Source organism: Penaeus chinensis, chromosome 3, assembly GCF_019202785.1.
Source record: "Penaeus chinensis breed Huanghai No. 1 chromosome 3, ASM1920278v2, whole genome shotgun sequence".
Classification (NCBI taxonomy): domain Eukaryota; kingdom Metazoa; phylum Arthropoda; class Malacostraca; order Decapoda; family Penaeidae; genus Penaeus; species Penaeus chinensis.
Genome location: NC_061821.1, coordinates 13864990 through 13878565, shown reverse-complemented (window position 1 = coordinate 13878565; position 13576 = coordinate 13864990). Strand labels below are relative to the sequence as shown.

Sequence of the window (13576 nt, the reverse complement as noted above, 5' to 3'; positions counted from 1 at the left end):
AACAGAAAACTAATAAAGATGTGGGGGGATTTGTGCATTGATAGTAATGGAATGTGGTTAAAATACCAAGTGATGAATATTATGTGAGAGAACAAGAATAGATAAATGAGAAACAGAGAGAAAGGGAGATTAATGAGAAATATTGATGGAGAGAGAGAGAGAAAGAGAGAGAGAAGAGAGAGAGAGAGAGAGAGAGAGAGAGAGAGAGAGAGAGAGAGAGAGAGAGAGAGAGAGAGAGAGAGAGAGAGAGGAATAGGAAGAGGAAGAGAGAGCGGGAGGCCGAGCAGCACCTGGTAACAGTAAAGGGGAAGTGGTGTGGGGGAGGCAGGCAGGCACCTCTCTCTCTGTTTATCTTGGCGATGTGCTGCCAAGGTTCTCCTGAAGCTGCACTTTGTGAATCACCTCCGAGTTTATTGATCGCCGCCGAGAGGAGTAGCTGTGGTGTGTCCTGTCCCCGGAATCGGCGCTGCTTTGACGCCACGAAAACGTCCGTGTTGGAAGCAGTGTGAGTTCCACTAGTATTTGTGAGAGTATTGTGTAAGAGGAGATATGGCGGGGTGGCGGTGGACGTGCCTCCCGCCTGGCTGGCTGGCTGGCTGCTGGCTGGCCCGCCCATTCGTCCCTGCACTGGGCCGGAGTCTGCGTACTGACTACGTCACAGTTACGTCACTGTACGTGCGTGTGTACGTCCGCCGCTGAGTGAGCCAGACGCGGCGCTCAGTCTGAGAGAACCCGCCAGTCCGAACGCACGAGCATGTCGCTGCCCGCACCCTAGCCTCACGCGGCTGCCACCCGGGAATGTGCCAGGAGACTCAGGACAAGGAGTACCCACACGACTGCCAGTGCGTCCGCCCTCGCACGGGCCTCTCGCCACCCGCACAATACATTGTTCGCTCGTGATACGTGAGTGGCTCATCGGTGGTGATTTTTGGTGATTAGTGAAGCAGCAGCGACGAGAGCGTCAGCGTGCTCAGTGGTGTTCGAGTGGAGGTGATCAAAGTGCAGTGAATGTTGTCAGAGAGCCGAGGTAACATGTCCTCCTTCAGAAGCCAGCGGCAGCACTGCTACCTGTGCGACCTGCCCCGCATGCCGTGGGCCATGCTGCACGACTTCTCGGAGCCCGTGTGCCGCGGCTGTGTGAACTACGAGGGCGCGGACCGGATTGACCTGGTCATCGAGGCCGCCCGCCAGATGAAGCGCGCCCATGGCATCAACGAAAACCGCCAGGGCCCGCCCTCCAAGCCTCACCCCCGCGTGCCCATGGAGGCCCAAAACGGCGCCCACCACGGACCTATCAAACTGGAGGCGGGCATCAAGATGGAACCCGGATCTCACTCGCACGCCCACTCCCACGGCGGCCACCCAACACATACGGCCGCCCTGCCGCCCCCGGGCACCCCCGGCGTCGCCTTCGTGTCCGGAGACGTGCGGCAACGGGGCCCTCACATGCTGGCCTTCCCTGCAGGGCTGCCCCACCGGGATGACCCGCACGCCCCTGCCCTTGTACGGCCGCCCGCCCACCTTCCCGCCCACCCGCTCCCGCCTCCACACTCCCGCCCGCCGGCGCCCCCGGGGTCATCCTCGGGGTCGGCGCCGCAGAAGAGGTCGTTCGAGCGCGACGACGCCCAGAGTCCAAGCGAGGGCAGCGTGCCCAAGCGCCCCATGCTGGAGGAGAGTCACAGGCCGCCCCTCACGCGGGGCGAGTCCCTGCCAGCGCCCCCCGTCGCAGCCAACTACAAGGACGCCGCGAAACACCACCCCGTCCGAGTCTGGTCCTTCGACGGCTCCTCGTCCAAGCCCCCTGCAGGTTGGTCAAGTTTGCTGCGTACCCGTAGCCCTAAGTGTTGTTCTGTAGTGTTATTATGCTCCTGTGCTCTGTGTACACCAATGATCTTTTTGGCTAATGTCATGAACCTCTCTGGCATTCAGTCTCCCCTCGCTGTCATGCTGGTATTTGACACCGCGCCGGAAAAGGTTACGCGACCTAATGCCGACATCCTCCTGTTCGTGACCGCGATTTCGAGCGAAAAACTCACATTTACACACACACACTCAATTGATATATATAAACATATAAATATATATATATATATATATATATATATATATATATATATATATATATATATATATATATATGTATATAAACACATACCTGTCTATTGTACACACACATATACAAATATACACAAGAGATGACCCAGTTCAGATTTCGAGGTACAACCGTAGACGTGCGTTAACGAATCGGTGTATTCTCAAGCAGTTGAACCACCGCCGAACTAAGTGCACGGCGAGGGAAATGCGACCGTAAGTGGAATAATTGTTGTACTTCCGTGTGACACCTAGAGGCCGCGGCGGCTGGACAGGCGAGGTTTCACAAAGTTCAAGGCCTCCGTGTTTACGTTGGGCTTCGGGAAGTCTGTCAGTGGAGGGAGGCCCTCTGTGCACCGGCCCTTTGTCACTGCCAAGTACCGATGACTGGCGAGGTTCTAAGGGCTGTCATGTGGATGTCTGTCTTTTTATTTTTTTGATTATCACACTTGGTAGTTTTTATCGTCACATTCTGTAGTGCTTGGTATTTAGTCGATCGGATAAGGGTGGTCAATCTTGCTTCTCTTGGGTAGACACAAAGTGCAGTAGAGGGGGAGTGGTGGGAGGTTGACAACAGAGGCTGCAGCGGAGGCTAGCGGGGAGTAAACAAGAGCGTGCTACGAATCGCGGTCGTCGCCGCCGCCGTGCCGCTGTCCTTCCCACGGGAAAAGGGGCATTAGTGGAGGTGACAAGGTACGGCGGCGTGACATGAATGTTAATGGTGAAGGTTTGCAGGGTAGCTTATGGCGAATAGGTGACGAGATAGAGAGAGAGAGTGAAAGTTAGACAAAGTGATACCAATGTACATAAAGAGAGGGATGAGTGAAAGTAAGAAAAAAGTGGGGCGTGAAGACATCGCATTCCAAGAACCACGTTTTTCCTGCCCGGCGACGCCGCGTCCGAGAGGGAAGCGTCGCCACTGGAGCTGAAAGATTTGTAGAAGTGTCGAGGTCTTCCTGCACGGCGAGGTCCTCAAATAGCCGTGGTGACGTCACAGCCACACTTGTTGATGTTTTCTAATATCTCTTGATACGTAACACACAGGCGATCCCTTGTCTAGCTAGCCCGCGTAGTTTTCCCTGCCTCGCGTGTTTTGTTTTACTTTTTTCTCTCGCTTTTTTAGGGGGGAGGTGGGAAGGTTGGGTGGGGGTGGGGGTCGGGGGGGGGCAAGTAGGTGATTTTTAGGTGGGTGTTGGTTTAGGTGTGTTTGTTTTTGTTGTTTATTTGTCTGAGGATTTTTGTTTGTGTTTGTTACTACATTGTAAGAGCAAGCGCGAGACGCACAGGCCATCACTTCTACAAACCTCGCTTTTATAACACGCACAGACACACACACACACACACACACACACACACACACACACACACACACACACACACACACACACACACACACACACACACACACACTCACACTCACACTCACACTCACTCACACATTCACACGCAGTCATGCGCGACGCACGTGATTGAAGCACATGTGGTAACTCGTTCAAGTTCGGCCTTTGTTGCGGTGTTGCACGATAGACCCCCAAATGCATACGTAGTTGCAGCTAATTTTGGAAGCTGAAGAGCAAGTTGCAAGGCGCGGTGACGCCACCGCTTAATGATACGTGCATTTAGGGTAGATTTATCTGTGCTTTTATATTCTTCTTTTTCTTTCTTTTGATTACGTGATTTTCCTCAGTGTGCAGCGGTGTTTGGTGATAAGATAAACTATTTTTTCATTAGGCAGAAGGGCTGGTTTGTGCGTGGGGAAGGGGGAGGGGGTGTTGGCTGAGAGGGTATAGTGCGCGTTCATGATCCGTTGGGTATCCCTGCTCTCCCCCACGGCTCCCCCCTCCTCTCGTTTATCCCCTCCCCCTCTCCTTCTTCCCCACCCACTCGTACCCAACCACCACTGTCACCTCTCATACTCTCTCTCTCTCTCTCTCTCTCTCTCTCTCTCTCTCTCTCTCTCTCTCTCTCTCTCTCTCTCTCTCTCTCTCTCTCTCTCTCTCTCTCTGTATCTTTTACTATATTTTTTGTTGTTCTATCCTATACTTTTTCTCTTCTCTTCCTCCTTTTCATGCCCCTCAACGTCAAGTTTTCTGCCCTCGCGTGTCCTCTTCCCCCAAACCTCTCTCTCATGTTTCTTTCTTGAGCCCCCCCCCCCCCTCGCCCATTCCTCTCCTCCTCCAGCGGGTCCACGTTCCTGCCCGTCTTCCATCTCCTTCTCGTGGCTACGTGTTTTGTTGGGAGTGAATTGAGATTTCTATTTCTAAATCGAGCGTAAGGGGGAAAAGGGGTTGCGCAAGAGCGTCACTGCGGGAGGAGGAGGGAGGGAGGGGCGAGAGAGGGAGGGGAAGGGGGGGAGGAGGATAAGGGGGAGCGAAGGAGCCATCTGCCAGCGCTCACACCGATCTTTCTCTCCTCTCTTCATGTATCCCGGTCTCTTGTCTTCTCTCTCTCTTCCTCGCCCTTCTCCTCCGTGCAGAGCGTGATTCAGGATCGCCCCTGCAAAAGGTCTATCAGGTCAAGAACATAGGGAACGTCACCATCAAGGCAAGAGTGCGAGTGTTTGTAAGTGCGTGTGTCTGTGTGGGCAGCATCGGCTTCCTGGGTGAGCGACTGTGTGGCAGCAGCGGACGGTGTATGAGAGCGTGCGTGCGTGCGTGTGTGCGCGAGTGTGTGTGTGTGTGTCTGTGTGTGCGCGTGTGTATGTGTGTGTGTGTTGGCGGGCGTGAGTGGTGGCGGGGCTGGCAGAGTGCCAAGATGACGTCACGCTGACGTGGCCCAGCGCGCGGTGGATGAGGGACGCACCACCGCCACCACGGCCTTGAGCGGGCCAGCCCTCACAGCCTACACCCCCCTCCCCTCTCCCCTCGCCTGCCTCTTCCCTTCTCCTTTCCCCTCCCCTCTCCATCCCTCCCCACGCCGCCCACATCCTTTTCCAGCTCTTCCTCTCCTTTCCTTTCTTCCTATCTTTCCTTTTATTTCTCTTCGTCTTTTCTATCCGCTACATTTAGTTCAGTGTGTGCGTTCTTGCTCTGTTCTGTGTTCTCTGTCCTCAGCATGAACTGAAATATATATATATATATATATATATATATATATATATATATATATATAGAGAGAGAGAGAGAGAGAGAGAGAGAGAGAGAGAGAGAGAGAGAGAGAGAGAGAGAGAGAGAGAGAGAGAGACGCACGTACTCACACACAAACGGCTCTTGGTAACGCTCCCCAGCCGCTTCTCATAGAGACCTTCTTTCAGAGTATAGGGTAGGGAGTAGGGGACTAGTTCCTGAGGGGGAGGAGGGTAAGAAGAGGTGAGGGGAAGGAGGACGAGGCGACTTCACAATTATTTCGAAGACCATCAAGGCCTTTCACGAGTGAGGGTTTTTGCTCCGCCAGAGAAAGTCTACGGGAGTTGTATCTCACACTACGCGCGAGTCTCCGTTGTCGTGACCGTTTTGCGTTCCGTGGTTGAGCAAGCGTGTTGACATGCTGGGGTCGTGTCCCTGGGCCTTCTGGTCTTCACTGGGGATCTCCTAGTTCCCTGGGGTATCCCGGGTTATTTAGGGAACACAGGGGACGAAACTACAGCGTGAGTCTACCCTATCGTAGCATGACGTCAGTGCACTGCAGGGATTTTATAGCATTTTGTTGCAGGTCGGCAGCGGAGCCTCGCGGCCATGGATGTGCCTTGCCAAAAGGCCGCCACAGCAGACCCGACCCGCAATCCCTCCTGACCCCTGAGACGAGGAATGTAAATCCCCTGCGTCATCTCGGCGTCTTGTTATGATAAGCAGAATTGGGCTTAGAGCTTAGCTGATGGAGCGCGTCGTGATTTAAGTCGCAACGATGGGCGTGCGATGGCGGCGATCTGGACCCGGTAGGTCGGGGGACGCTACGTGACGGATCGTGGGCGTGCGTGACCAAAGGAGGGCTGGATAAGTCACGCCCTGTCGCAGAAGTCACGAGCCACCTGTGAGGTCACGAACACGTGCTGTGCGAGGTCAATGTTTAGTAAAACGTAAGAAAGGTGGATTCTGTTGTCTTTACTGAGAGGGAAGTATACAAAGAGCAGTTAGTCTCCCATCCACCTTTTCCTCATTCAGGAGGGATGTTTGTAAACAGCCTGTACAAAGATTAACGCTAAGGTCATGATCATGCACAAAAAAATAGGCCCATGCAAGTCATCTAAGCCGCCGCGAAAAGGGACATGTATTCATCCCGTACCATACACGTGCTCACCTTCAGTTCACCTGCAGACTCGCGTCAGCCAAATTAAGAAAGCAGAACCATCGGTGAGCCGCGCGTGTTGTCACGGATGTCGCTGTTATCAGTAGGAAATCGAGGCAGATGCCGCTCAGCCCAGCTCGCGGGAAGACGCGACCGCCTCGTTAGATCATGTGACGCCCCTAGTTACAGCTGCACCAGCGAAATTATCCATATTAGGTTACACCTGCACGCTTTGAGGACACGTGGTCATCTTTCTCCCGTTGCATCTGTCGGGAAAAGGAGCTTAATTATCGGGCATCTGTTGGCCGTCTTTATGTACACGTAATTGGCGAGCGGGAAGCAAGGGCTGAATTCTAAGCAGGTGCGCATGCGTGTGGGCCATTCAGACGCGATCTTGGTGCTGTTTCCAGCTTTGCACGCGCTGACCTAAATAGACCAAAAATAGTTACCCGCTTCTTGTATGTTTCTGTGTTGCTCTGCCGCCTCTCCTGATTGCTTGCGATTGTTGAATGTCGTAGTAGTTGTTGCTTCTATTAGTCGTAGGAGTAGTAGCGTTATCATTAAGCTCATTATCAGTGGAGGTCATTTTTCTCAATGATGGTTATTGCTGTTGCATTTATAACGGTTATCATTAGCTTTTGCGGTAATGGTGGTTGTTCATATTGTTTCAGTGTAATCATTATTGCTTTTATTATTTGTACTACTGTTATTATTATCATCATCGTTATGATTATTGTTATTGTTGTTGTTATTATTGTTCATATCACCACTATTATCAATGTTATTATGATTATGAATATTAAAGTAATGATAATAATAATGATGGTAATCATCGTAATCATCATCATCATCATCATCATCATCATCATCGTGGGATTATGTATTGCTTTCTTTAAATGCCGCTTCTTTATCATTTATTTTTTATCTGTATTTAGGTCTTTACGTTATCATGTTTCATATTCTAGCTCTTGTTAACATTTTTACTCTTGCCAATATCTTTTTCATTGTCTTTGGTATCTTAATAACATTTTGATTGTTATCATTTTATAAAGCCTGGGTTTTTTAAACGTTTTTACGGTGTTGTCGGTTATGCTTTTTATTTATTCATTTACTTAATAATGATTATTTTAATGTCAACATTCTATTAATATTTTGATAATAATGATGATATTGATAAAAATAGTGATAATAATAATGATGATTATTATCATTGTTATAAATATTGTTATCAGCATTACCATTATCATTCCCGTCATCATTAGCGTTTCATTATCATTATCACTATCACTTTCACTGTAAGTATTATCATCATCATCATCATCATTACCGTAGTAATAGTAATGATAATAATAATAATAATAATAATTATTATTATTATTGTTATTATTATCATTATTATTATTATTATTTTCATTATTATTATTATTATTATTATTATTATTATTATTATTATTATTATTATCATTATCATTATTATTACTATTATTATTATTACTATTATTATTATTACTATTATTATTATTATTGTTATTATTTTTGTTATCATTATTATTTTTATCATTATTATTTTTTTTTTTTTTTTTTTATCATCATTATTATTATCATTATCAATATTATTATTGTTACTTTTTCGTTATTATCATAATTCTTATCTTTATTAACGTTATATTATTATTATCATCATCATCATCTTCTTTATTGATATCTTTCAATTTTCATTACGTTAGGACCTGTATCACAGTATTTTTTTTTTTTTTTTTTCTTTGTAATACTGACGATTACAATACTGTGTCTTGCAACTACAACTACTACTATGACAAACAATGTTATTACTATTGTTATATATATATATTTCTTCTTTTAGTTTATTATTGTTGTTAATGCTGTTATTTTTGTGGTCGTTGTCATTATCATCATTATTATTTTGTTGCTTTGTAGCTGTTGTTATTCTTATTAATGTTGCTATTATTGCAGTTATCATTATCATCACCATCATCGTCATCGCCATTGGTATTATTATTATTATTATTATTATTATTATTATTATTATTATTATTATTACTTATATCATCGTCTTCGTAACCGTCAGCATCATCAAAAGTTTTGTTTTATCCTTCGTGAACTGTTGAAAAGCTGTGGGTAACTTGACGACAGCATAACTACCACGCAGCGGAGTTCAGAATTCCACGTACAGAAGCGGCGTGCTTCTCGCAAACACTAGCATGAAACTCGCTCGGTGCCGCGGGTCACGAGCGGGAGGATGTTCGCGCGCGGGTTGTCGAGGGCGAGACGGCATGTCAGGAACCGTGCATGGAGCAGCGGGTGCGCTTCGTAGCGAGTATTAACAGCAGGTTGTATCACACAGGCTATCCTGGTCTACCAGTGAGCGCTGCTGCTGTGGTCGCGGCGCAGGCTGCCAGCAGTCAGAGTCAGCCGCAGGCGCAGGCGCAGGCCCCGAGTGGGACCCGCACCACCTCCCCCGAGGGCCCCAATTCCTCCACCAACGGTCAGTCCCCCATGGCGGCCCTCCAGAGTGTGACGGACAACCTTCCCCCGGGGTCGCCACGCAGCCACGCCTCGGCCTCCCCCCAGCAGCGCTCTGCTTCCAGGAACTCCCAGCTGTCGCCAACCTCAGGTACTTTGCCGCACCTGCTCCGATGCATTGGTTCTGTTCGCACGTGTGTCCCTTCTGCTTCTCCTTCTCTTTGGTTATTTCTCTCACCTGGCAGCATCTGTAGAGTACGTTTGGGAGATAATTTGTCGTAGGCATTTGATTGATGAATAGTCTAGATTGCCCTTTTTCCTGATTATTATTCTATGTGTGTATATCCACTAGCCTTAAGGATCACTCCACGCGTTCCACGTGTGTTTACTTGAGAAGGTGTCTCTCCACTTGCCAGGAGAACCGAGGCGGAGATCCTCGGGCGGGCGACACGGTGACTCCAGCGGGGACAGCAGCCCTGGGGCGCAGGGGAGCGGCGCCGGTAACGAGGGCTCGCAGCCGAGCAGCAACCTCAAGTGCACCATCTGTACCGAGCGCCTGGAGGACACCCACTTCGTGCAGTGTCCCTCCGTCCTGCACCACAAGTTCTGCTTCCCCTGCTCCAGGGACTCCATCAAGCGGCAGGGGGCCGGCACGGAGGTCAGTCTATGTCTGATATTTCTTTATCCATTTAAATTATTTCATATATGTATATATATATATATTTTTGCTGTACTTTCTCCTTATTTTTTCTGTAATAATGAAATTGAGATTTATTAAAATTAATCAGTGACAGCCATCCATATCCATGCAAGAACTAAGAAACATGCATTGTGAGATCACTGGTAATAGACTTGGTAGTTGCCAAATTGCTGTACTTTTAAGGAAACGCTTAGACCTGAAAGCCTAAAGTTGTGAGCGACGTTCGCGGCGGTGTACTGATGCTTTGCCTTGTATTTGCAGGTGTATTGCCCGAGCGGCGACCGGTGTCCCCTGGCCGGGTCCTCGGTGCCCTGGGCCTTCATGCAGGGCGAGATAGCGACCATCTTGGGGACGGCCAACATCTTGCCCCAGCACTCGCAGGACGAGGCCAAGACCAAAAAGGAGCGCGACACATAAGGCTGTGTCGCAGCATCTCTTCTGGTTTTAGTTGAAAGAAGGTCGCCGACGGTGCTCGTCTGCCGGTGACTTATTGTCGACGCCGATCGCAAGTTGCCGTGCTCGGCGTTGGTGGCGCTATGTACTAGCGTGTCCAAATGGTGCTGGATGTGGTCCTTGCTCGAGACTCTGTCCGGTTAGCGGTGGGGGCCGCGGCCGAGGTCCTCCGTGTGGGCCTCGTGGCTCCACCACCAGCTGTGTCGGGCCGCCGGATTGGGACGCGGCCCGGGTCTGTGGGGCAGAGTCAGCTAGTCCAGGGAGATCTTCATAGTGACTGTTAGCCAATATGCGGACTTTCAGTGTGTCATTGAGGCGGTCGTTGTCTGCGCCAGCTCTCACCTGCCCGTCTTTAAATCGCTGAAGGAACAACTGTGACAAGACTCTGCGACACCTCAAGTGAACCACATCATCACTTTAATTATTAGTCGATTTGTTGCAGGTGAAGTTTTTACCGACACGTGCAATTTTTGTTCATAAGACGTCCTGGGGAACTCAGAATGTGATGACGGCTTTTTGTCTCGACCGACCCTCGAGGAAGACAGAAGAGAGCGGTTGGAGGACTGGAGGCGGTCTTGTGCCCAGGATCTATTGTCTTCAGGAGTGTGTGTGTGCTTGTGTGTGTGTGTGAAGGGGAACACATGACGTCCGTGGCCTGACCTTTGTGGATACGCCCCAGAGGGGTCGTCTGGCCTCAAGATTTATTCAAATAAAAAACAATAAAAAGAAGAGAAGGCGAAGGCCGTCTTGAGATCGAGCTTCGCCTTCGGGTCTCGGGCGACGGAAGGCGACGCCGACGAGGTATCTCTGCGAGCACCCGAGGCGCCGCCGCGTTCCCGAGTCCACAGGTCTTGTACTGGATTCTTCGAGTTTTTAATCTTCGGGGTTTGAGCAGAAATGTTTGTAATCTGTTTAGGCTGTACATATACGTTACCCTGTTATGTACACGCAACACACTGTACTTCTCACGCTGCGACACCGTGTGGACGTTCGCGATTACCAAAGGCTTAACTTGTATATTAATTGATATGGATATATTACTTTAGTGTAACGTGATAACACACTTAGCCTACTAGTCATTTATGATACTGGGTAATTTTGGTACAGTATCACGATTTGGAACTCCGTACTCGCTTTTGTAGGTTTATTAATGTTCCAAATATTCTCTTCCGGCATGTGGCAACCTTCCCGCCATACTAACACCGGCATAAGTTTAAGCGAAATAAAATGGAAAAAATTCAACTTTTTTCGGATTAACATGCAGATCAACTTCCTTCTCATACGCGATGATTCGAGAAATGATTTAAAGAATAAATAAAAGTTTCGTAAATCAACAGCACATGATTGTCAAACTTTTTTTTCGTTATTTTGGTAATTTTTGCAATACGTGCAGTATTTTTTTAAACCGTTTCTTTAAGACTAGGAGTAGCGATGCGACTTTGTGTCCTCGATACCGTTGGGCGTGAGAAGGAGGGGAGGCCGGAAGGAGGAGGGAGGGAGGGAGGGAGGGAGGAGAAGGGAGAAGGGGCACTCGCTTCCGGTGCGATGGTGGCACCGGAGAGGGAGAAGGGGGGAGAAAGGAGGGGAAGAGGGAAACAAAGAGAGCCAGCCGCCTTCCTCTCTTCTCTCACGCTTTCCTTTCGGACGCGTTTCGTCTTACAAGAGAAACACTTTTAGCTAAGCTTTGGAACAGTCATTCACACTGGAAAGTCAAACGAAAAATAAGAAAATACTTATTAAAGAAGCGCTTGTTTGAATATGCAAAGGCTTCAAAATTCCCTTCCAACTAGTCCTGTTTAGCGTTTCCTATTTTTTGGCGTTCGGTTCCCACGGAGGAACTGATGTGTCTGACTGTCGCTCATTTGCAATCCCTTGAGTCACTCTGCCAAAGGTTTTTTAAATTTTGTTTTTCTCTTTTTCTCTCAATTTGTGCGTGCGATCGGTGAGTAGCGCCTGATTAGCCGAACTAGTAGCCCTTGAGGTGGCGTGGGTGCGAGCGCGAACACAGGCGCGTGTATTCCCGCGCGCGAGATGCCGCCCTGCAGGGAGAGTGCCCCGCCCGACGTCCGCCCCCACCCCCTGCGGGCACGAGGGTCTGGGAGGGGGAGAGCTGCTGCCGTGGGGAGTAGGAAGGTGGGGGGGTTGGGGGGTTGCCGCTGGACCGGTGATGACTGAATGGACCTCATCGTCTGCATTTTTTTTTCTCTCTCTCACTCTTGCCTCTTTCATGGGATGAGTTGCTAGTTTCTTTCCCTAATTAGCTTCCAATTTAGGGGGATTTCAAAAGGGTTAGAACGTTCCCTTTTTTGGCTTTTTCACCCTACTTTGAAAGGCGGAGCAATACCGTGGGTTTCTGTACGTGCTCATGTAAATAACACGAAAATGATCAGCGACGATACTGAATCATGGGTTCTTGTGTGGCAGTCCCGGTGACGTATGGATAGAAAACGCACCCACGTCTAAACTGTATAGACTGATAAAAAAAAAATGAAAACCAAGAATGCACGGTGAAATGAAAAGATACACACCCATCTTGCGAAAGTTTTGTGAAAGCATTTTGATAATTCGTTGCTATGTTTACCGTCCAGGGAGCAGCACTCCTTCTCGCCCCAGACCCACTTAACGTCCATCAACCCCTTTTGTCTGATCATTCCCATAATAGTGTGTGGTGAAGAAAACCCCCGCCCCCTGAACTAGTAACAGTAACAATGACAAACCTTTTTTTGGAAACACTGCTGGATCGGTGTCCTATAGGCTACTGTCTGTCATGTCCACAACACTGCTTTGCAATCGTCTCAAGCCCGTGATTTTTAGCCGTTTTCGTCCGTGCCCTACGCAATAACATAATTCAGATACTTCGTGTAATTAGTTTTTCCGTGAAGTGGAAAACCTGTACGTGTCATGAACTGTTTTATTGACTGACTGACCCCCTGTCCCCCGTCTCCCTCCCTCTCCTCCCCTTTGCCTGTACTTGTTCTCTGTTCAAAGCTTTTTTTCAAGCAATTCAGTTCTTCCCCCCTTCCCCCCTCCACCCCAGTTTATCCAGCTTTTCAATGTCATATGATGCCCAGGATGCGGTAGTCATGCACGAGAGCGGAGGGGGGCCAAATTAAAATTGTTGATTTATGTGTCTTAATTGGGTACACCCCCCCCCTCCGTCTCTCAAATTTAGGTCGGTGCTCCTGAAAGCATGGCTGCCGAAGGATCCTCTTTATTTCTCTTTTTTCTTTGTTCTATTAGTTGCCCTACGGCATTTTGTTGTAAGTATTAATGCTACTGGTGTTACTACTTTAAACTCTTTCAAAGGTACAAATGACGTAGCTCTTGACCTATTTTTGTAGAAGGGCTTTGTAAAAAATAATGGTGTCGAAGGGGTTTTAGAAAAAGAAGATACTCCTCAGTTCCCCTTGCAACATATATATAAAAATGTCCATTATGTGTTGAAATGGCGCAAAAATGCCCTGCTTTGTTTATGAGTTGGCGTCCAGTGAAGAGAAGATTCTCGTCGAGAGGTGATGTCTCTCACAGTGCTGATTGAACGTTTCGTTAGTCTCCGCCTCCTTGGTTCACGACGAAGCATCGAGAAGAAATAGAAGACAAAAACAAAACAAAAATGCGCTGAGT

General features: G+C 48.5%; 1 protein-coding gene across 2 annotated transcripts in view; it reads left to right on the top strand.

The window, feature by feature from the left end:
• The first annotated feature begins 577 nt into the window (after nucleotides 1–577).
• Nucleotides 578–13576, top strand: part of LOC125044833 (interferon regulatory factor 2-binding protein 2-B-like) — a 13846-nt gene continuing 847 nt past the window's right edge. The window contains exons 1-4 of one of the 2 annotated variants that reach the window (XM_047641796.1): nucleotides 630–1807; nucleotides 8681–8950; nucleotides 9216–9457; nucleotides 9761–13576. The exon at nucleotides 9761–13576 is cut by the window's right edge and continues 847 nt beyond it. In XM_047641796.1, coding sequence (XP_047497752.1) covers nucleotides 1009–1807; nucleotides 8681–8950; nucleotides 9216–9457; nucleotides 9761–9916 — 1467 coding nt within the window. In that variant the 5' untranslated portion in view covers nucleotides 630–1008 and the 3' untranslated portion in view covers nucleotides 9917–13576. Of the gene's footprint in view, nucleotides 1808–8680; nucleotides 8951–9215; nucleotides 9458–9760 lie in introns of both variants that reach the window. The other variant, XM_047641804.1, reaches the window with a different exon arrangement.